This window comes from Oncorhynchus mykiss, chromosome 17, assembly GCF_057628025.1.
Source record: "Oncorhynchus mykiss isolate SJ-2025 chromosome 17, ASM5762802v1, whole genome shotgun sequence".
In the NCBI taxonomy this organism is placed as follows: domain Eukaryota; kingdom Metazoa; phylum Chordata; class Actinopteri; order Salmoniformes; family Salmonidae; genus Oncorhynchus; species Oncorhynchus mykiss.
In genome coordinates this window covers 7,442,830-7,464,938 of record NC_143038.1, presented here as the reverse complement: position 1 = coordinate 7,464,938, position 22,109 = coordinate 7,442,830, and the positions used below count along the sequence as shown (strand labels likewise).

The 22,109-nt window shown below is 44.9% G+C and overlaps 2 protein-coding genes and 1 non-coding gene across 6 annotated transcripts; 1 reads left to right on the top strand and 2 right to left on the bottom strand.

Moving 5' to 3' along the window:
- LOC110493543 (ubinuclein-2) lies at positions 1–13,780 on the bottom strand. Of its 4 annotated transcripts, none has more exons than XM_036949475.2 (15): positions 13,159–13,780; positions 12,159–12,308; positions 11,828–11,938; positions 10,947–11,075; positions 10,561–10,667; positions 9,314–9,851; positions 8,722–8,792; positions 8,189–8,425; positions 7,409–7,522; positions 6,992–7,189; positions 5,231–5,273; positions 3,599–5,098; positions 3,189–3,375; positions 2,392–2,460; positions 1–2,075 (listed from the first exon to the last, which is right to left on the bottom strand). In XM_036949475.2, exons 1-15 carry the CDS (start codon positions 13,459–13,461, stop codon positions 2,029–2,031), a joined length of 3,804 nt encoding a protein of 1,267 aa, XP_036805370.2. In that variant the 5' UTR covers positions 13,462–13,780; the 3' UTR covers positions 1–2,028. The 4 variants fall into 4 exon arrangements, with proteins under 4 accessions (XP_036805370.2, XP_036805371.2, XP_036805372.2 ...); XM_036949476.2 differs by having other exon boundaries at positions 10,561–10,664; positions 13,159–13,755; XM_036949477.2 differs by lacking the exon at positions 2,392–2,460.
- Positions 13,781–14,414: 634 nt separating this feature from the next.
- LOC110493545 (intraflagellar transport protein 56) lies at positions 14,415–21,573 on the bottom strand. The gene is made up of 18 exons (XM_021567885.3): positions 21,048–21,573; positions 20,565–20,711; positions 20,242–20,334; positions 20,010–20,124; positions 19,859–19,908; positions 18,028–18,173; positions 17,388–17,559; positions 17,171–17,245; positions 16,981–17,083; positions 16,825–16,880; positions 16,659–16,712; positions 16,424–16,487; positions 16,176–16,264; positions 15,887–15,970; positions 15,716–15,785; positions 15,446–15,552; positions 15,136–15,269; positions 14,415–14,848 (listed from the first exon to the last, which is right to left on the bottom strand). Exons 1-18 carry the CDS (start codon positions 21,048–21,050, stop codon positions 14,734–14,736), a joined length of 1,677 nt encoding a protein of 558 aa, XP_021423560.3. The 5' UTR covers positions 21,051–21,573; the 3' UTR covers positions 14,415–14,733.
- Positions 21,546–21,618, top strand: trnar-ccu (transfer RNA arginine (anticodon CCU)). The gene has a single exon. It is a non-coding gene; the product is annotated as a tRNA-Arg (tRNA).
- Positions 21,619–22,109: the final 491 nt, after the last annotated feature.

The window sequence follows — 22,109 nt, the reverse complement described above, 5'->3', positions numbered from 1 at the left end:
TATTGAAAACCAACTGTATTTTATTCCATAAATCAACACACAAAAATCATCTACAAAAGAGACCGAATTAAGTAACCAGTTACCATGAAATGTAATCTTTACCCCTCGCCCCAAAAGCTTTAAAATGTCACCTGCTCCAGTCACAGAAAAAACAACTTTTCACCATGACATCCTGACAGACCACAGACAGACAAACACTCATGGGTACATTTCAAAGAGAATGATAGGAAAACACACACACTGACCAAGGCACCCCATCTATATGCTAGGAAACTCATCTTTGGCGCCATTCTTGGTGCAGTTGGTCGACATTCATACTGACATTGGAAGGAAGGATGATAAGAGATGGACAGAGGCAAGAAAGCCAGAGGTCCCTCCCCTCTGACCTTCTCCCCCAATGGGTTTTGAGAAGACGACTAGGAGAGAGGAAGTGAGGAGTATGCTATTGAGATCTTCCCAGATATAGGAAGAGAGTAAGGAAGAACAGTTTCTAGAGAGGTATTCAGTAGGTGAGAAGGGAGAGTTCTTTAGATGGGAAAAGGACTCAGACATACGTACACACAAACATTCACAACTCCCAGAAATACATTGACAGCTGAGTAAGAGGTTGAAAGCCAAGCAACGACTTGCACTTTTGCATTGAAGCATTTATAGTCCTGCATAGTTCTTTAATGAAACTTACAACCTAAGGCGTTTTGTCATATTGAGTGTGTTTGAGTTGATAAGCGTTTTTTTTTTTACAAAGCAAATTAATTACAATTTTAAAAAAAGTTCAAGTAGGCTACAATCTGGCATCTTTGTCCCCTCTCTCACCCTCCAAGAGGAGTCTAGCTTTTACAGTTCAAGTTTTTTCTCCAGAAAAGGTCCAGTGTGATTATACAGCACCAAAGACACGCTGAGCAAGAGAGGGGAATATTCACTCTCTCAAACACACACACAACAGAGAAAAGAGGGTATGCAATTTGCACACACACAGCACAGACCGACCTGGAAAGAAAATACAATATATAATAATATATGTAGGTTGTGTGTACGTACACACACACACACACACACACACACACACACACACACACACACACACACACACACACACACACACACACACACACACACACACACACACACACACACACACACACACACACACACACCCCTCTAAATATTGTTGTTTTTATCCCTGTGTAAATTACAAATAATTTATCAATATCTATATTAGCTATACTACCTTAACCCTTAACAGTCAGTTGTGGGGAGCAGAGGAGACTTTAAAACAATACAACTCAATGGACACACCATCTCACATCGGAGACAAGTTAACAACTACCTTTCTCAGACAGTCAAGACAATGACCAAAAAATAATATACACTCAAATCTGCTTTAGACGAGAAAAAATATAAACAGACTTAAATTCAAATTAAATGACTTTGCTAACAGCGTGCTCCCTCTCCTGGGTGGTTTTCATTAAGGAACGGACACACTGGTAGCGTTTGCAGGCCGAGAGTACTTAGCACCTCTGAACAGAGTGCCAGCCGTAATTTGCAAACGGATTCTACATGTAGAATCGAGCGAAAATGTCATCGATCAGACCGTCACTGGCGGGGTGGTCCGTAAAACAGACCGCGCCAAACGACCGGATCGACACAACATAGCAAAACACTTTTTCGAAAACGAGTGTTCAGGCAGTCCGTCCTTGTTTCTGTATTTATTTTTCTACGTTTGGAGCCTAATGAATACGACCCTGTCCTCATTCCACAGTGATAAAGGTCGGTCATGTAAACATGTTGACACGAAAAAAAAATGTAAGGAAAAAAAGTTTCATTTATCATTCACCCGAGGTCCATTTTAAATCCAGTAATAATAAAAATACAGTTCAATTAAATTCAGAAATCGTCATGGTGAGGGGGAATTGATTATTCAGGTCCATATTGAGGGAAGAAGGCTCCACCCCCCTGTATTATTACATCATTATGTCCATCTGTCCAATCAAAGTGATCCTAGTGGATGTCTCTGTCCGTCTCTATTGGTCAGTGGGACTTCCTCTTCATGTCGCCACCCTGGCTTTGGTTCGCATCTGAGGAGGAGGGGGGGGTAAAATAATAATACATGAAGATGCAGAAACATACCCAACACACAGGGAGGGTATTCTTCATCGACAGACAAGACACGTGCCTCTAGTGTTAACCTAGGCATGCAGATCACCACTAACACTGGAGCAGGCAGACAGGTTGGGAAAGAAGACTTTACAGCCAAACAGCGAGTGAGCGATATCAACATGACGCGGGGAATGACAACACAAGTGGGGGAAGGGAAGAGGAGGGAGGGAGGTAGAGGAGGAGGGAGGTAAGGGAGGAGGAGAGAAGTACGGGAGGAGGAGGTGTGAAGTTTACCTGAGAAAGCAAGCTGCAAGTGAGGAGGTAGAGCAGCCTGTGACCCTGACTGGAGACTCTTATACAGATCTGAGGAGAGATGGAGGGAGGGGTGGACAGACGAGAAGAAGAATGGAGAGGGGGAAGGGGTTGAGGAGAATAAAGGTGAGAAACGGAACATTAAAAGATGAAAGTAGAATTGAAGGAAAGCATCAAATCAGAAAGTGAAGGCAGATAAAATGGGGATTAAAGAACACAGGAGTGAAGGAAGGAGAGGATGGATGGATGATGGATGGATGGATGAATGATGGACGGAGGGGGAGAAGGAGTGAGGGATTGGATGAGAAAACGAGACAGGCAGGACAAGAGTTACAGTAAGAAACCTGCAGCAGAGGCACATTAGAGCTGGTTATACTTCAGTATGGATCCACAGCACGCACACACACACACACACACACTGCACACCACAACACTGACCATGAGTAACACAAACTTAAGACTAGATGAATCTCAAGGGACCACAAACAAATCTAACTGCGGCTCCATATATTTTGCCATCTTAATAAACACTGATTTTCTTTGTCATTTGATCAAATCCATCCAATAAAATGTCATACTAATGAAGTAGCAAATTATTTTAAGACGTTTATCACATCATGATGTACAGTAGAGACTTTTTCTGTGGTATTAAGAGCCCTAAAAGTTCTACTGAACCGTAGAGAACTAATGCTTTATTTTTGATCCTATACATTTGCGTGCTTTGAAAGATCAGTCTTGTGGAGCCACTGCCAGGTGGGCACCAGTTGCCAATTACTCACCCATTAAGTCGCTCTGTGAGAGGCTGTATCCTGAGTTGGCGCCCGTGCCCAGGCCGCTGACCCCCGGGGCTCCAGGAGGAGTGAAGTTGAGCAGCGAGGGGAACTGGAAGGGCAGCGAGACGGGCACCAGCCCCCCCAACATCCCAAAGCCAAGTGGCCCGCCCAGGAGGGGACTGCCAGCTGACACCTGGGGGGGAAGAGAGAGAGAGAGAGAAGGGATCAGGTGACATGTGAAGTGCCTGACACAATTTTCCCTTCTCTTCTGTTCTGACAACTTGGCCAAGTCTTTGCAGAACATGCTCAAAACTCTAGCGAGACAAATGCAGTCAGTATCTAAAAGGTGCTTCTCTTGATCCTGTTTTTCACTCTTCTTGACACTTTTTCTGGTCGCCTGTGATTGGCTGACTCACCTGCGTCAGGTGTGAGGTGACGGAGGGTGTGGCCATGGTTGACGTGGGCACCCGACTGCCTACAGCCTTGGATCCGCCCACGGCCCTCTGTCTCTGACCGTGATTGGTCGAGATCGTGCCGGAGGGGGAGGGGCTGTTGTCCGGGCGACTGGTGACGGGCGACATGCGCATGGGGCTGCTGTTGGAGGTAGCGCTGCTAACGCTACTACTGCTAATGACAGACGGAGCCTTCTGGCTCCCCGCGAAGCTATAACTGCCCTGGCCCGACTTCACCTGACCCCCACCTTGGACACTAAATGGGGGGCGGAAACCGGCAGTCTTGGGGGACTGGTACTGGAGAGGGCTGGAGATCATTTGAGAGTGAGAGAGGAGGTTGGAAGAGGAGGAGGAAGGGGAGGAGATGGGAGGAGGGGTGGGGGCAGGGGGGCGAGGGGTGAGCTTAATGATGGGGGAGGAGTTGTTGCTGTGGGAGGACTTGGTGAGGGTTGCCTGCATGGGGGTGATGAAGTTGGACTGGTGGTGGGGCTTGGATTTTCCCTGGTGGTGGGAGGGGGACTGGGAGGGTGAGGAGCCCACCGTGGAGGTGAGGTAGGAGGGTTGCTGGGGGCTCTTAGAGTTGAGCTGCTGGGGGCTCTTGGAGTTGAGCTGTTGGGGGTGTGAGTGGGAGTTGGTGGCACGGGACTGAGGGGAGGAGGAGGGCATGTTGCTCATCATGGCACTGCCATTACTACTGCTGTTGGCTTTGACACTGCTCTTCCCCAGTCCTGGTATTGCCACCCCCATGCCCAGGGCGACCTTCTGATGGGGGGGCAGGAGCGGAGAGGCTGTGGGAGGGGGACGCTGCTTGGTGGGCGGGGAGGGGGACGACGGTGGGTGGAGCTTACTCCCTCCAGTCATGCCCCCTTGCCTGTGAGTGGAGGTCGCCATGCTAACATTGTGTCTCTGAGTCTGTCCCATAGAGCCTGCCCCTTTCATCACGCCGTACACTCCGTCGGCGCCACGAGACACCAACGTGGCCCCCGCGAGCTGCATGCGAGCCGACGACGCCGTGGAAGTGGAGGGAGAGGTAGATAGTGTGGTCTTAATGTTGGCCATCGATGGCATCGTCACCGTTGTCGACGAGTTGGCGTTTATCTTGGAAAGAGAATGTGAGGTGAGTAGGGAAGACGAGGGGGAGTAGTGAGGGGTGATGGAGGGGGGGGAGGAGTTGGGGATCTGGAGAGGCGGAGGAGAGAGGGGGGAGGTGAGGGTGAGGTCAGTGACGCTGCCGTGGGGACCCAGGCCCTTGGCGGCTTGGCTGAGGAAGGCGAGGGCGTGGGAGACGGAATCCAGGGAGGGGGCGCGGAGGTCCTCGTCCAGCGAGTCGGACAGGCAGATGGGCTCCAAGGGGGACGAGGAGGTCCCTCGGGCCTGGATGACGGAGGGGGTGGAGGGGACGTGGGGGAGAGAAGGGGTGGTGGCGGTGGGGAGATTGGGCCTCTGCTGGATCCATTGGCCCTCCTGGAACACAGGGATAGGACAAAGGTTTGCATTGGACTCGCATCAGAACACATGGCACCGCAAGTAATACCAAATAACCATCTTGTAGAAAAGGTTACAAACGTCAGTTGAGAGTGAAGAGATTTCACTGACCTTTGCTTTAGCCCTGGGGGTGGGGACCATCCTTTTCTTGGCCCTGGACAGAGAAACCAATGGTGTGTTAAGTTAACATCTGCACAGGAATGCTAATCCATCTGTCAATCAATCATCTGTTTATTCAGATATTCTGTACATCTTCTATCCATATAGTCTATACATCCCATCACATACTGTGTGTGTGTGTGTGTGTGTGTGTGTGTGTGTGTGTGTGTGTGTGTGTGTGTGTGTGTTTCTATATTGTTTTTTTCCCCTCATCAATCTACCCCATTATCATAAAGCAACAACAGGGAAACGGAAATAACGTTTACATAAGTATTCAGAACCTTTACTCAGTGCTTTGTTGAAGCACCTTTGGCAGCGATTACAGACTCAAGTCTTCTTGGGTATAACACTAGAAGCTTGGCACACCTGTATTTGTGGAGCTCCCATTCTTCGCTGCGTATCCTGTTGGAAGGTGAACCTTCGCCCCAGTCTGAGGTCCTCAGCGCTCTGGAGCAGGTTTTCTTCAAGGATCTCTTTGCTCCGTTCATCTTTCCCTTGATCCTGAGTAGTCTCCCAGTTCCTGCCGCTTAAAAATATTCCCACAGCATGATGCTGCCACCACCAGGCTTCTCCGTAGGGAATGTGCCAGGTTTCCTCCAGATGTGATACTTGGCATTCAGGCCAAATAATTAAATCTTTCTTTCATCAGACCAGAGAATCTTGTTTCTCATGGTCTGAGAGTCTTTAGGTGCCTTTTGGCAAGCTCCAAGCGGGTGGTCATGTGACTTTTACTGAGGCGTGGCTTCCGTCTGGCCACTCTAACATAAAGGCCTGATTGGTGGAGTGCTGCAGAGATGGTTGTCCTTCTAGAAGGTTCTCCCATCTCCATAGAGGAACACCTCCCTGACCAAAGTCATTTTCCCCTGACTGCTCAGTTTGGTCTGGCGGCCAGCCCTAGGAAGAAACTTGGTGGTTCCAAACTTCTTCCATTTAAGAATGATGGAGGCCACTGTGTTCTTGTGGATCTTCAATGCTTCAGACATTTTTTGGTACCCTTCTCCAGATCTGTGCCTCGACAAAATCCTGTCTCGGAGCTCTACGGACAATTCCTTAGACTTCAACGCTTGGTTTTTGCTCTGACATGTAGTGTCAACTTTGCCTTTCCAAATCATGTCCAATCAATAGAATTTACCACAGGTGGACTCCAACCAAGTTGTAGAAAGATCAAAGATGATCAATGGAAACAGGATCCACCTGAACTCAATTTCAAGTCTCATAGTAAAGGGTCTGAATACTTATGTAAATAAGGTATTTCTGTTTTTCTATTTTTAATACATTTGCTAAAATTTCTAAAAACCTGTTTAGGCTTTGCTATTATGGGGTATTGTGTGTAGATTGATGAGGAAAAACATGTATTTCATCAATTTTAGAATAAGGCTGTAACGCAACAACAGTCAAGGGGTCTGAATACTTTCCGAAGGCACTGTATATTTATACTATGGACCCCGACATTACTCGTCCTAATATTTCTAAATCCCATTCTTTTACTTTTTAGATTTGTGTGTATTGTTGTGCGCTGTTAGATATTACTGCACTGTTGGAGCTGGGAACACATGCATTTCGCTCCGCCCGCAATAACATCTGCGAAATATGTGTATGCGACCAATAATATTGTATTTGATCTGTCAATCAGGCATATATACAATAAAAGGTATAATTGCCATTATAAAGCCAACTTATTTATAAGGTCCAACTACAGTTGAGATAACTTACATGTTGACAGTGAGGTGACTGTGTACAACACGGCTCTCCTTGAACAGCATCCTGGCCTGCATCCAGCCCTTGGGCCACAGTGGTTTGACCTCGTTCTCCATGAAGGCCTTGAGGTAATCCTCCACGGAGAGAGAGCACTGAGACGACTCCAGTTCATAGCAGCTCAACTTCACACGCACCAGGTTACACAGCAGCGACCTACACACACGTACACACGCACACACACACACACACACACACACACACACACACAAATGAAGAAAGCTTACTAATCTTTTATATTTTCAAATCAGCCATTTTCTCTATGACTTTGCTCGAGAATTTCACTTTAGTGTCTAGGCCGGATTACTATAAAAGCACTTTGTGACAACTGACAAATAAATTAGATCTGATTGAGGGCAGTGGATGGGCCATTACCTGAGCTTGTCGTCCCAGACAAACTTCTTCCGTGGGCCCATCATCCTCTTCCCCGGCTTCCCCTCGTCCTCCTCCTCTGATCCGTTCTTCTCTCCCTCGCCGGGCTGCTGCCTGCTAGGGTCCAACACACACACATCTCAGAACCAACATATTCTACCAACCTCAATATATTCCCGCAGAGGCAGAGACGCATATAAATGAAAGCAGTGAAGAACACAGGCAGAGTGGAGCACTACAAATAACCTAACAACCATTATGGATTAGCGATATGGCATTACAGTATACCAGGGGTACTCAACTATTTAAGAAGGTCCGGTCATACAAATTACCTAGGTGGCAAAAGTCAGGATGAATTTAGTCATTTATTGGCGTAGTAACAACGCCCCTTCCAACAACTACAAACTGTTCAAATTGTTCACATCCTTCTTGTTGGTGGAGAAATGTTTTGCCGTTTTAAAGCTAATTTCCTGCATTTCTACACATTTTACCATATGATACCTGAGTGAATGACTCAACAAAATCAAATGGGGGCCCGCTGGGGGTCGAGGCCCCTGGGCGTACCCATATACCTAACATGGGCTATTTGATCAACTGGACATTTCTGACAGGTACTAAATCAAAATGGCTCTCTGTCAGGGGATGACAAACTGCCCAATGCAATACCAAATGTAAAGTCGGGAGCCGCGGTCCGTATTGACCACCTTCTGGGTCCGCATCCGGACCGCGGTCCGCCTGTTGAGTTTGGCTGCAGTACACTATGGAGTATTGTAGTCTTCTTACTTGGCAGCCTTGACCATGCAGTCCAAGTTGTATCGTTGGATCTGCTCGGGCATCACACTGCACACAGCCAGCTTCAGCTTCAACAGGGGCGTACGCAGACGGTCGTCCTGGATGTTGAGGCTAAGCTTCTTGAGGCGTTTGAGCAGGGCCTCCTTATTGCAGGGCACAAAGGCCTCCAGGTGAGAATACACCTCCCCGCGGAGCCCCATCGGCTGCTCCTGCACCTGCAGCTCAATACTGGGGGAGGAGAGAGTGGAGGGAAGGGAGAGGAGCGACAGAGGGAAGTAACAGGAGTGAGAGAAAGGGGGGATGGAGAGAGAAAGATGGTAAGCAAGGAAAAGGGATAAAGGAGAGACGACAAAGAATAAAACAATTTGAGCGAGAGAGAAGGATGTTGGGAAGAATGTGGAACAGAGTGGGGGTGAAAAAGACAGGGAAAGAGATGAAGAATCGACTCCAATATCAGCAGTATGACACATTCAGGGTGGAGACGGAGAGAGATGTACAACGTGTCAAAAGAATGACAAACTCACTCCAGTAGGATGTTATTCATATCCAGGGTGAAGAATTTCTTCCTTCCCTCTTGATCAAACTGACGAGAGGCCTGTGAAGAAAGGAGGTTGGTGAGCATACTGTCTTCCATGGAAAGATGCACAAAAGCAAAAATAAGCCTTCCGTGTCAGTTATCAAAATGGCTGCATCCGCATCTTGCCAGTTTTTGCTCATCCTCGATTTGTCACTCTCTCTTTCTTCTCTCTCCCTTTTGGCCACCAGTTGTCTGTTGCTAGTCTACCTTTCTTTCATGTGTTTTGCTCTCATCCGCTCTTCCTTTCTGCTCTGCTCCTCTCTAACCTCTCTTTGCATTTTTATCAGCCTGTCAAGAAATGCATTACAAATCGTCCAAGAACTGAAACACTATTTTAAGTGATATCGTCATGGTTTAAGAAAATGGCTGCCACACATTTCAACTGTACAAAATTCCAGGAAGTTACTCAACAATTAAATCAAGGGATGTTCACATAAACATTAAATAACCAAATAAATAAACCTATGATAAACTGGAAAAGCCTCATCAGTGAGACTCATCAGTGAGACTCATCAGTGAGACTCATCAGTGAGACCTACCGCCCGTAAGTCCTCGATGCGCTTGATGAGGGGAGCAGGCAGGCCGTCAGGGAGCGGAGGTGGGTGTAGGAGACCCCCTGAAACCCCCAGCCCCCTCCCTAACCCGCCCCCACTCGGCTTTGGCGCTGAAACTCCAATTCCCATCAGGCCATTCTCTCTCCCGGGCGTGGCCACGTGCGGATTAGCCGAACTGTCCAGAAGGCTGAAGTCCAGGTCACCCAGAAGATCCTGAAGCTCCTTCTCATTTGCCGAGCCCAGCAGTGACATCATGGTGGGGTCCGCGGTGAGCTCGGCCAATGAGACGTCGTTGTTAGCCGCGTTAGCGTGCAGGTGGGAGTTAGCCAGCAGGTGGTTGGCTCGCGGGGCGTTGGCCACGGAGCTACCCATGCCGGGGTGCGGCGCGGTGGGGTTCATCTTCCTCATCTCCTGCTTCTCCCGGGTGAAGCGGCGCAACATGGCTGCCAAGCACAAGGAGTCCTTCATCAGCTTCTTCCTCTTCTTCTTCTCTGGCCGGTGGATGTTCATCAGAGACGACACCCTGGGTCAGAAAGACAAGAGAGAGGGGTGAAGAGGGGAAAGAGTGCGAAGAGAAAAGGAAGAAAGAGAAAGGAGAGAGAAAATATTGAGGGATATTCTGATGTGTAATCTCAAAGACAAGAAACCTATAAGCAAGGCAATGTATTTTCAATATGATACAAGGGAAAAAAACAGTCTCGTAATATCTGCTGGTCTATTTCTGGGAATAGGAGTATTTATGGCAGCGGAGTGATCAGCCTATCAGAGCGTAGCTAATGGAGCCTTTGTTAAGGACACTTGGCCTGTCACACAAGCCCACGAGCCATTCAGAGAGAGCATCACATTGTATCATGTCATAGCCAGACATATCTGTACATGGGTAGGAATGAACAAAAATATGATGAATTTGTCTATTGTATTCTATGCTGAAGTGCACACATTTCAATTTCAGTACACATTTGATAGGGTTTGACGCGGGGAGGTATAAAAACTGAATCAAAAACCATTACAAGACATTTTGAGGAATGGTTCTTGCAATGTGCTCAGTTCTATTTGAGAAATATGCATAGAACCGCAATGTCCCCTTAGATGATTTGCTCTTACAGCAAGAACAAAATCATCCAAATTATTCAACAACCATTCTATCTGAAATTGTAATCTGTGAAGGTACAGACATGCCTGACAGGCACAAGAAGCAGCGATTTATCCATCCCATTATCCTATCATCTCACCCTGGTTTGGGCACTCTGTTCTTCCGGGGTTTCTTCTCCTCCAAATTGTTTCCTTCTTTCCTCCTTCGTCTCTTGATCACTTGCTCCTCGCCATCCTTCAGCTCCTGCTACCACCGGAAGGCACAGACACAACTCATGAAAAACCAAAACCAGTTGGATAAACACAAATAAAGCAGGTTTGTCATACTCCTATCAGGGATGGGGTCAATTATTCTCATCAGTTCAGTAAGTAAACAAAAATTCATGGATTTTCTCATTGATTTTGAATGAATGAGAATTTCTGTTTACTTCCTGAATTGATATCACTGAAATGGAATTGACCCCAGCTGACTAATATAGTGTAATTTCACTGTATACAATACGTCATGCCAGTATCCCATCCTTACTCTGGGTTTGACATCCTTGCCCCCATCCTCTCCCTCGGACTCGGAAGCAGCTCTGAACTGCAACGTGCCCGTGTTGATGTAGAACCCTCCCAGCTTGGTAGTCAGGGAGGCCGGGACCAGCTCGTCATACTGTCACAGAAAACAAAATGGCAGCTGTTACATTCATAGCACACAGGAGAGAGCATAGACGCAGAACACAGAGTAACTTCAATGAGTCTCTGACAACAACAAAAAACAACAACATGTCACTGTGGTGCTGTGGTTGATTGACAATCTTTTTTTTTTTTTTTACCCCTTTTTCTCCCCAATTTCGTGGTATCCAATTGTTTTAGTAGCTACTATCTTGTCTCATCGCTACAACTCCCGTACGGGCTCGGGAGAGACGAAGGTTGAAAGTCATGCGTCCTCCGATACACAACCCAACCAAGCCGCACTGCTTCTTAACACAGCGTGCATCCAACCCGGAAGCCAGCCGCACCAATGTGTCGGAGGAAACACTGTGCACCTGGCAACCTTGGTTAGTGCGCATCTCGCCCAGCCCGCCACAGGAGTCGCTGGTGCGCGATGAGACAAGGACACCGCTACCGACCAAACCCTCCCTAACCCGGGCGACGCTAGGCCAATTGTGCGTCGCCCCACGGACCTCCCGGTCGCGGCCGGTTACGACAGAGCCTGGGTGCGAACCCAGAGTCTCTGATGGCACAGCTGGCGCTGCAGTACAGCGGATTGACAGTCTTAAGCCTGCTCCAAACAGGAAGCGAAACTCCAGAGAGGAGTTTGCCAGAATCGAGCAGATTCCTGTTTTCTCCACCTATAATACAGCCTAACATGCCTTCTCCACATGAAGGGGTGTAGAAGGTAAAAAATAAAGGGATACTTACAGCCTCTGAGTTGTCAATGAAAGGGTCGGTCTCGTCGTAGCCGAAGCCGATGTCAATCAGATCCTGCATTCTATCCTTCCTCTTCCTCTTTCCTGCTGCATTCGCATTGCCCTGTGTCACAGGCGATACATACTTTCACATCTACATACTGTATAACCAGTAGTCAGAAACGAGAAAAACATGGCTTATAACCAGATATAACAGGCTTAAAACTTGATACAACTAACTATTAACCAGATAACAAAAAGTCAAACTAATCTTAAAACGTGTATCTTATAAGTGGTGTTATTAGAGCACAAGGTTTTACCACGGCTCCAAAAAAAGAACATACATATTTGTTCTCAAACTTCTTGGCCAGGGCCTCCACCTGCAGTCGTTCTCTCTCGTCATTGTTGAAATGGTCGCTAGGGTCAAGGGCAGGAGGCAGGATAAAAGGAGTTGGAGTCTGAGTCGGGGCTGGAGAAGGAGTGATCTTTTTTGCCTAGAAAGGGGGGGAATGGGTGAAGAAAAGTGTACTGTAAAAGAAATGGACTTACCCACAATAAAAAAACAACGAACAAAGTCACAAATAATATTGTGTTGTTATTGTACTGGATGTAAAGCATATTGTCATGAAATCATATTGCCCAAATAGCATTGGTGAGGAAGCATTTATATTTATATTTACAGCTGGTTTATAAAGTAGTATCACTTGTACAAGTTGGAGAACAATGTATTATATATTCAGCATAATCGCTATGCAAATATGTAACAAAAAAAGCGTAAACTACTGTACCATGCAATGATGTCTGTACACACCACCGAGTGTCTTGGTAATATAATACCGATATTTGCACAACTCCCTTTATTTAGGATACATCCTTGTACTTTCAAACCTACTCCATATATTCAGCCCTGACTGATCTTCAATATGTCACCCATAGGAGGCTAAACTCAACTGTACTGGGGCACTTATTCTACGTGCCATATTAATGGCTGTATGACTGGTGTAAACTAACAAGAGAGTTGGCAAGTTAACAAGAACAGGAAACAGGTAACGCCAGACAACCTTTATCACTGCATGTGCATTAGGCGTGCCTACAACTGTAATCTTGACGTGCCGTTCGAGTTGAGTACCAAGTGATTTGAGTGAATGGCTTCATGAATGGCTGAGTTAGGGTCTTTTGTGTGAAGTCCGTGACTAGTAATTTCCTCCCACCGACCACGCTATTCCGTGGAAAGACAAGATACACCCACTTTCATATCCTATCTTACAACAAGTCCCCACTAACCAAGTTAATAAAATCAACTGGTGTTGATCCATGTCTTTCTTGGCCAAACAGGAGTCATACCTGGATGTTTTGGATGAGTTCGCTGTAGTTAAACTCGGCCGACGATTGATCGCTGGGCTCGGACAGAGATAGATTCAATCGCACGGTAATCCGTTTTCCTTCAGCGTTGTCCTTGTCACTACTAGTTTTGCCGAAAAGCCCACCGCTACCATCTGCCCCGGACGCTTTCGTGTCGTCCTCGCATTCCACATCCAAGTCGATGTCGGCCTCGTCATCCTCCAACCGGCGTTTCCTAGTCTCCGTGGCTGATCCAGCAGCGAAGGCCGAGAGGGTGACAAATTGTACTTTTCTCGGTTCGGCCATTTGGATGTGCTGCCTGTCTGAACCTCGCTTCGGACAGACAGCGACAGCGCGAGCTACTTCGCGAAACTACTTCAAATTGGCAAATTGAAGGGGTTTGCGCGAAAATGCAATGGCTATTTGGTGGCTAATAAGATGTAAGGGGGTCATCCGCACAATTCGAATTGAATTTCAGGGGATAAGATGGTCGGGGAAAAGTTGTTTTTTCGGTACCTACTTGCATCCTCAATTGCTATGGGATCGAGATATTCAAGGTGGCCATCTTGGATTTCAGGAGTAAATAAAATATCAGAGAGAGGTCACTGGGCCTGCGCGCACCGACAAAACGGAAGGAGCGTGAGCGAGGGCGGTTATCATGGCCAATCACCGCATTCGCCCCCATTTTAATCCCACCCCTATCACAACAGGCGATAATAAGAACATCTGAAGATGGCACTAGTATTATGACCTTAACGGAGATGTCTTTTGTGAAAGGACATTTTATCAGATCATGTCTCCAGAATAATTTATGCATTTTGCTCACTAATATAGAAAATGGATGGCATCTGTTTTGATGCCATTCTTATGTCATCCATTCAGTCCTGAAATGCTGAATTGTGCGTTTTTCCACAATGACCTAGCTACACTCACAGTAAATCCCAAAAGGAACCAAACAAGCCAGTTGGGTGGCTCTGTGAGTTACCTATGACGCAACACAAGCAAACATTGGTGGACACCTGTTGAAATTGATGGGTTTTGTGTTCAGTTATTTTGTAGAGACACTACTTCCTTTAATTTAGATGAGGAAGAAGCTGATTAGCAATAGGGCATTTTGGACTTCAAAAGACAGTACATGTACTATTTCATTCAAATGTATGCCTACAGTATTTGTGTCAGTATGGCCACAAAAAAACGACATCATGACAGAACTATTGAATGCAGAGAGAACAAACAATAGAGAAAAAGGTCAACAACCCTTTATAAAGAGAATACGGTTTAATACTTGTATCAGCATCATTTGAGTAATACAAAATACACATTTCAATACAATTGATTGGCAAGATTGTACAGAATTATATACATTGCAAATAAAACATGTATTTCATGATATAAATATTGTGACTCGTACAATAAAGCGCATCAATACACATTGTGCATGACTCATGAGAACAGGTTATTTTGTAGATTTTTCACTAGTAAAAGAGTCTGATAAAAAATGCACATGTAAACCACATATATAATGTAATAACAACATGTAGTAAGTGTATTATGTGAGTTAAGCACGTTATGACATTGCTATGTCAGAGGAACCCTGTTGTCTTTGGCCCATTTCCTCAGAGCTCTGATAATGTACTCCACCTGGGGGTTCTGTGTGCTCCTCAACAGGGGCAGCACCTCCTTCAAGGTTTCCCTGTGGAACCACAGACAATGGTTATTAGTGATGGGAAGTTAGGAACAGGTCATATTGTACAATGGCAATTTTTTCATAACATTACCATAACGGTTGTCAATAAAGTTAAAAAGAAAGAGCTTGAATCACAAAAGTCACACTTTACCGTGCTATGTAAATTACACAAGGCACAAATTGATGTACCAAAACATCTCTGTGGAGGACAAGATTTTCATATTTGATGTGTTGGTGACTATAAGTATAAGTCCAAATTGGACTAAAGACTAAGAAACTTAGCCAATACTTACTTCGACTCTCTGCCTGCCAGTATGAGCTGGAAGATTCCGACACAAGCCCCTCTCTTGCCCTCCCAGTAGTTGGAGTCGGGATCCAGTTTCTCCAGAGAATCGAACGCTTTGGCTGCCCAGTAGAACTGACCCATCTGAAAGCAGACAGACAGAGCAACATTTAATTGCATTGAATATTGAGAAAGCTTGGCCTTTGCTAATCTCGTCCCCAGTCTATTGTGGAGGAAGTCTGGTGTGGGAGATTAAGCCATTGCTGACTTGTGGTTAGCCTGGAAACTAAGTTAGTAGAGAGAATAGTAGTGAGCCTCACCTGATAGCAGTCATTGGCAATGAGTTGTAGGAGGCTGAAGGAGTCTGGCGAAGCCCCCATCTTCAGATACAGCTCCCAGGCTAGTCGGCCTTTCTGGTTCATGATGTCTGAGCGAGAGGAGAGACAACACTATTTAGATAATATATGTATTTAAATAAGTTAGTAATATATTTAGTTTCTTAGATCATGTATGTAAATATCGCATTGATGTATAGGTATTGAAAATGTATTGACAACAAATGGATAATGTATTTCAGACTGGATACATACAGCAGCGAGTCAGCCAGCTCAGGTATACATAGTCAGTCTTCATCTTCTCACCCTGGATCAGCAGAAATAGCTGAGTCCAATATAAAAGAATGTTACAACATGAACTTTGAACTGATTCAATACACTACTCATGCAAGCAGTAATGCATATTTCTATGTTGACAGTATGTACCTCCTCTGCTTCTTTGAAGTTGCCCAAGGCAGCTTTGGCCTGGGCGTAGTTGAAATTGAACGTATCCTCGGTATAGAAGTAACTCTGTTAATGACAAATCAAAAATAAACAAACAGAAATTATGCTTGCCTCCTTTCCCCAAGTATACATGTTAATTCCACACCAATCCATAAATATGTCAAGCAGTCAAATGCAAAAAGAAAAAGAAAGAGATTATGTGTGTGCAAACATGCCTAAGTGGTGTACTGTCCTATTGGTCTGTATGCTACATGTTTTGGGCCATGCAAACCTTGACTGAGTTGAGGTAGATGAGAACGTCTTCAAACTGCCTCAGAAGGAAGAAACAGGAAGCCATACACTGTCTTCCAGGTATCGTGTCTGAGGAGAGTGAGATGCAGACAGTGAGACAAAGACGCACATGCTCACTCCAACGCAGATACACACACACACACACACACACACACACACACACACACACACACACGCTAACTCCTAGCTTCTTGGTTGAATCGCTTTAGATTCATTCATTCACATTACCGCATTCGCTGGCTGAGCCTCCGACCAGCTGGAAGAACTGTTGAGCAATCTTCAGGTGATCCCTCTGCAGCAGAGATACAGGCAGGGACGAGGAGGAGGCAATAGAGACAGTCAGTCAGTCAGATTTCAGTGACGATCTACTTAACCAGGTTTATAAGACATTCCTAATCTACTCAGACATTTCTACTGTGTGGTCCTAGGAGGTTTTCGGGTAGTTTGTCAAACACTTACTCACCGATCCAATTTCTTGACCCAAAGCGGCATTCACCACTCCTTTCAAAATGTACTCCTTAACGAAATGGATTTTGTTAAGACACTGCATGTACGCTATTAAGGCTTTAGTCTTTAAACAACGAGACTTCCTCTGCTTATGACACCTGATAATGTGAAACTATTACTACCTGTGGTGTGGTTGGCTCCAAGTCTTTTATGAGGGTGTAAGCCTCTTGAACATCATCTGAAACATAAAGATGCACATTATTGATGATAAAAGAGCCATTCAACGTTTCAATGTTAGGATTAGGATTCAAAGACAACCACCAGTGGCTAAGGCCCACCTTGTCTGAGGTAGTAGATGACCAGGTTCAACCGAGCCTCAGAGATAACATCAATCAACGGGGGCAGCACCTGCAACGCCCCCTCCCCACCACGAAACACCACCTGGGGTGATAGAGGTCAAAGGTTATAGAGCATGGGGTCACTGTCTTGCAAACACAGTCACACAACAGAGGTGGTGGAATGGGTTACCAGGTTATGCCGGATAAGCTCCTTAGCAAACTCAAAGGAGCAGGAGGAGATGTCTATGAGGTTCTTTAACTCAGCCTGAGAGAGAAAAGAACAAATTTAACCACATTATTTATTGCTGTACAATGACAAGTGTAGGCATGAACATCGACTGTGGTTGTTACGCGTGTAGATGCACGGCAGTCTGTTTTGACCGTAGACGCATACAGAGTTGCTTTACCTCAGCTGCCTTGCCATTGTACAGCCTGAAGTGGTTGCAGGCCTTGAGGTTGAGAGCGATGGTGGATTCAGGAATACTCTGCAGATACACAGCCAACACCTCTTGGGAAACATCATAGTAGTCCAACTTGTAGTAGCACAGCGCTACGTACACGTTAAGAGCCAGGAAATCTCTGGTTAAAATAAATATGTAAATATGGTAAATATGGTAAAACACGCAATAGCTAGTCCTATAGCTCACACTGCGTTCTTGAATAGAAGTCCTTGTGCATCTTTCTCTCTTGCTTTTTGACTGCACCGTCCAATATAATGCACTTTTCTCCACTTTCTCCAATGCATCTTCCTCCACTGCAAAATAACTATAGCCTCCCTCCATATTCTTGTCTCGGTCTCAACACAAGGAAATGTGTCCTTCCTATTTTCTAATACTTCATCCTAAATGTATGGCTTATGGTATGTTTACTGTATATAGATATAATAATTTACAGTAAAATTGACACTGACTCATTCAGACAATCCACAATACCTATTGGTACTAGTGGGACCACTGTAATCTGGCATATGAGGGATTTGTGGGACTATGCTCTTGTCTATCAGTGATTTTGATGAAGGGACATGGGAGAATGGCCCAGTATAAGTACCTATTCTGTAGCAGGATGCGTTTGTAGATGTCGATGGCCTCCTGATAGTGTGATCTCATGTAGTGGATGGAGGCCAGGCTCAGCTGGTCCTCAGTCACATCCTCCAGGTTCTGGTGGAAACCCATCAGCTTCTTCTCATCGTTGAACTGGGAACAGAAAGGAAAGGCATGGTTGGTTTGTCTATTGCTTTGTTATTACACAGTAGCATACAGTTGCATTACAAAGAAAGAGAAAAGTACACTGAACAAAAGTATAAACATGTTTCATGAGCTGAAATAAAAGATCCCCCAAATTTTCTATACGAACAAATAGCTTATTTTGCTCAAATTTTGTGCAAATTTGTTTACATCCCGGTTAGTGAGCATTTCTCCTTTGCCAACACAATCCACCCACCTGACAGGTGTGGCATATCAGGAAGCTGATTAAACAGCATGATCATTACACAGGTACACCTTGTGCTGAGGACAATAAAAGTCCACTCTGAAATGTGCAGTTTTGTCACAAAACACAATGCCACAGATGTCTAAAATGTTTGAGGGAGCGTGTAATTGGCAAACTGTTGCCAGAAAATGTAATGTTAATTTCTCTACCATAAGCCGCCTCCAACATCATTTTAGAGAATTTGACCGTATGTCCAAATGGCCTCACAACCGTTGTGTGGGCGAGGGGTTTGCTGATGTCAATGTTGTGAACAGAGTGCCCCATGGTGGCGGTGGGGTTATGGCATGGGCAGGCATAAGCTACGGACAACGAACACAATTGCATTTTATCGATGGCAATTTTAATGCACAGAGATGACGTGACGAGATCCTGAGGCCCATTGTTGTGCTATTCATCCGCCGCCATCACCTCATGTTTCATCATGATAATGCATTGACCCATGTCGCAAGGATCTGTACACAATTTCTGGAAGCTGAAAATGTCCCAGTTCTTCCATGGCCCGCATACTCACCAGATATGTCACCCAATGAGCATGTCTGTGATGCTCTGGATCGACATGTACGACAGCGTGTTCCAGTTCTCGCCCATATCCAGCAACTTCGCACAGCCATTGATGAGGAGTGAGACAACATTCCACAGGACACAATCAACAGCCTGATCAACTCTATGCGAAGGAGATGTGTCACGCAGCACGAGGCAAATGGCGGTCACACCAGATACTGACTGGTTTTCGGATCCACGCCCCTATCATGTTGCATTTATATTTTTGTTCAGTATAAGTATTGAGAGCTGAGCGATTAACTGAAATGTTGGTTATTTTTACATCTTTAAACAACTAACTGACCGATGCCGGTTCAATTATTTTAATTACATTTTGTGCTCAATGCACAGTTTCTCTACAGATAAATCAAATCAAGCACAAACTGTACGATGTAGTAAGGGGTTGTAAGTTTCCAAAATGCCAATATTCAACATAGTTTAGCAAAGAAAACGTGGTAATTAACTACAATGACCATAATCCATTGCGTGCCTACTTGTCTGGTCTGAGAAGGAGAGAAGAGAGAGAAGAACGTGTGATCGAGAGGGATAGAGAGCAGTTGCTTCGTGACGTATCTTTACCTGAAAATACATGATCTATGATTGATAATTGGTATTCAGCAGTCATAAAAGTATGCCTTAATTACTTTGAAGAACTAGTAAAATAGTTTTTGTCAGACAGCATAGGTATCAGCTCTATGGTGATGAGACGATGACTTGGAATGAAATAATACAGTCATCAAATAGGTCTAAAACAAATGTAATATACACAACAACTGAAATCTTTTATTAAAGTAATGTGAATCAATTATGGTTAACATATTAAAGAATTCAGAAAAGTAACAGTTCTGACCTTATGAGCCAGGTGGAAGAGCAGGCGATTCTGAAGTGCACACTTTGGAGCTACAGGAAAAAAGGAGGAACACCTTATCGACTAGGGCAAGAAATAGAAACAGGAGGATGAAAAACAGAACATTTACAAAACATGTTAGCTAAATACTCACCCTTGTTTGCAGCCTCCTCTGCCTCTCTGTAGAGTCCCAGGAAAAACTGAGTGCAGGCCAGATACACCCACACCTCCCCTGGTTCTTCTAACCGGAGTGTCAAGGCCCTGTACTCCTTTCATGGATATAAATAGACATATGTGTCAAATAGAGTATTGTAAAAAGGGCTTTTTTTCAGACAATAATTAATTTGACTGAACAAACACGCACGCACGCACAGACACACACACACCTCCATTGCTCTCTTGTAATCCCCCAAGTGAAAGGCACAGTAGCCAATCCAAAGGTCTGCATGCTCCTCTTTTTCTCCAACATCTCGCTGAAACTGGAAGACAAAGCAACACATCAACAGTAGGACACAGTGCTCTCGCTCGCTCCTTCTCAACGCTCACACACACACACCTATGCAACTGTAATAAGGAAACAGAAAGACCTTAAGAGGACACAGGACTTTCACAGATCGCATGATATCTTGTCACATTTATTACAGAGTTGCTCATCATTCATTTGCTGATTGCACATGACAGCTAGCTACATGAGTTCCTATCTGGCTACCTCTAACAGAGTTTGTGCCCCAAGGTAGTCTCTCTGGTTGAGGTATTCCTCCAGGCGAGGGCTCTTCTTGGCTTTGTTTTTCTTCTTCTTCTCACTGACGCTAGCTGCAGAATCTCCACCTACTGCTGGCTTCACCCGAGACAGAATCTGGATGGATGTGACAAGGAAGAGAATCCTTATTGTGGACATGACAGCTGGCAATTTGTTTACTAAAGCGGGAATCAAACACTATTTGCACATTTGGTAAGATAGACGGTCATGTTTTAATAGATGTAGTGTAGCACTTATCCTGTCAAACTAGCTACCTGCCATTACTTTCAAATTAACCTCGTCACATATCACAGATAGGTGAAATAGACTGGTAGCTGGCAAGCGACAATGATTAATCTAAAAAGCTAACTAGCTAACGTTAACTACACAGCAAGACTTTTAGCTAACAAACTAGTATGTTACTCAACTAGTAGGCTAACTTGTAAGACTTACCATGACGGCACAGCAGTTACCCTTGCATTATGTCACTGTTCAGCTTGGAGAAATTGATTATAGCTAGATAACAACACTTGGTAACGTTAGTGGTAAATTTGCTACACGTTAGCACTATTAGATTTTTTTCTAGCTAGAATTAGCATAGCTGGCTGGCTAGCTAACAGTGAACAAACAGATACGAAAAGAAAATACACATTTTCTTTTCGCTGTCTAAAATTGTTATCAAAGAATAGCATGAATAAGTAAGGTGAACGAAGAGCATCAAGCTAGCTAACGTTAGCCACTAGCTAATGAAACATCTGACTGTGATTTCCTTGCCGTGTGGGGATTACGCGTGTGTTGCCTAGCAACGCTGTTCATCCTTTTTACGTCAGGATCAGATGTCGAAATGCAAATTGACTCTGGATTTAACCCCATTCACGTGCATATTCGTCAAATAAAAATTGCCAACCGCATGGCATTGAAACAGTGGTTTCGTCACATCTATTCGGAACAGCCCCAGTGGCCTAATGGATAAGGCACTGGCCTCCTAAGCCAGGGATTGTGGGTTCGAGTCCCATCTGGGGTGATACTATTTTCACCCAGAAACTGAAACTTTCATTGGGTAGGCATAATAACGTGAAATCAGTCTTGCCTGCAAAGTGGACTGTTGTTCATGTCATGTAGCTTATGCCTGTGCAACTACAGTCCTGATTGGTGGACACGATGCCAAATAGTTCAAATCTGTCAAGAACTTTCTACAATCAACCTGTTATGCACAAATTCAGGTCACAGGAGTCAACCGTCTGTTATTCCCCTTTAAAGCTTAATTGAAACAAGTTTTGTAATAGTTGAACTAACTAGGCATTTATAAATTATATTTTTCAAGAAACAAAATGTGTCTTTACTATTCAAGTCCAAAAATGGATGCAGCAACTAAGGATTCCATCTTTAAATATCAATTGTAAACTGAACAGTCACTATAATATTTGTATGGATTTCTGTGTATCCATTGTGACTCTGTGGTTGAGTGTTGAAGGCCAAACTGAAGACACCACATGAGTAGATGACAGGTTAAAT

What these genes read in the sequence shown, in the direction of transcription:
- LOC110493543 (XM_036949475.2), bottom strand. Translation starts at nt 13,461, where the DNA reads ATGGCCGAACCGAGAAAAGTACAATTTGTCACCCTCTCGGCCTTCGCT. An exon ending in CCCCCAGGGCTAAAGCAAAG is followed by an intron (nt 5,099 to 5,230) that starts GTCAGTGAAATC and finishes CCTGTGTTCCAG; the next exon opens with GAGGGCCAATGGATCCAGCA. An exon ending in TCACCTCACACCTGACGCAG is followed by an intron (nt 3,376 to 3,598) that starts GTGAGTCAGCCA and finishes CTTCCCCCCCAG; the next exon opens with GTGTCAGCTGGCAGTCCCCT.
- LOC110493545 (XM_021567885.3), bottom strand. An exon ending in ATTACAAGAGAGCAATGGAG is followed by an intron (nt 20,125 to 20,241) that starts GTGTGTGTGTGT and finishes TATCCATGAAAG; the next exon opens with GAGTACAGGGCCTTGACACT. An exon ending in CTGGCAGGCAGAGAGTCGAA is followed by an intron (nt 14,849 to 15,135) that starts GTAAGTATTGGC and finishes GTGGTTCCACAG; the next exon opens with GGAAACCTTGAAGGAGGTGC.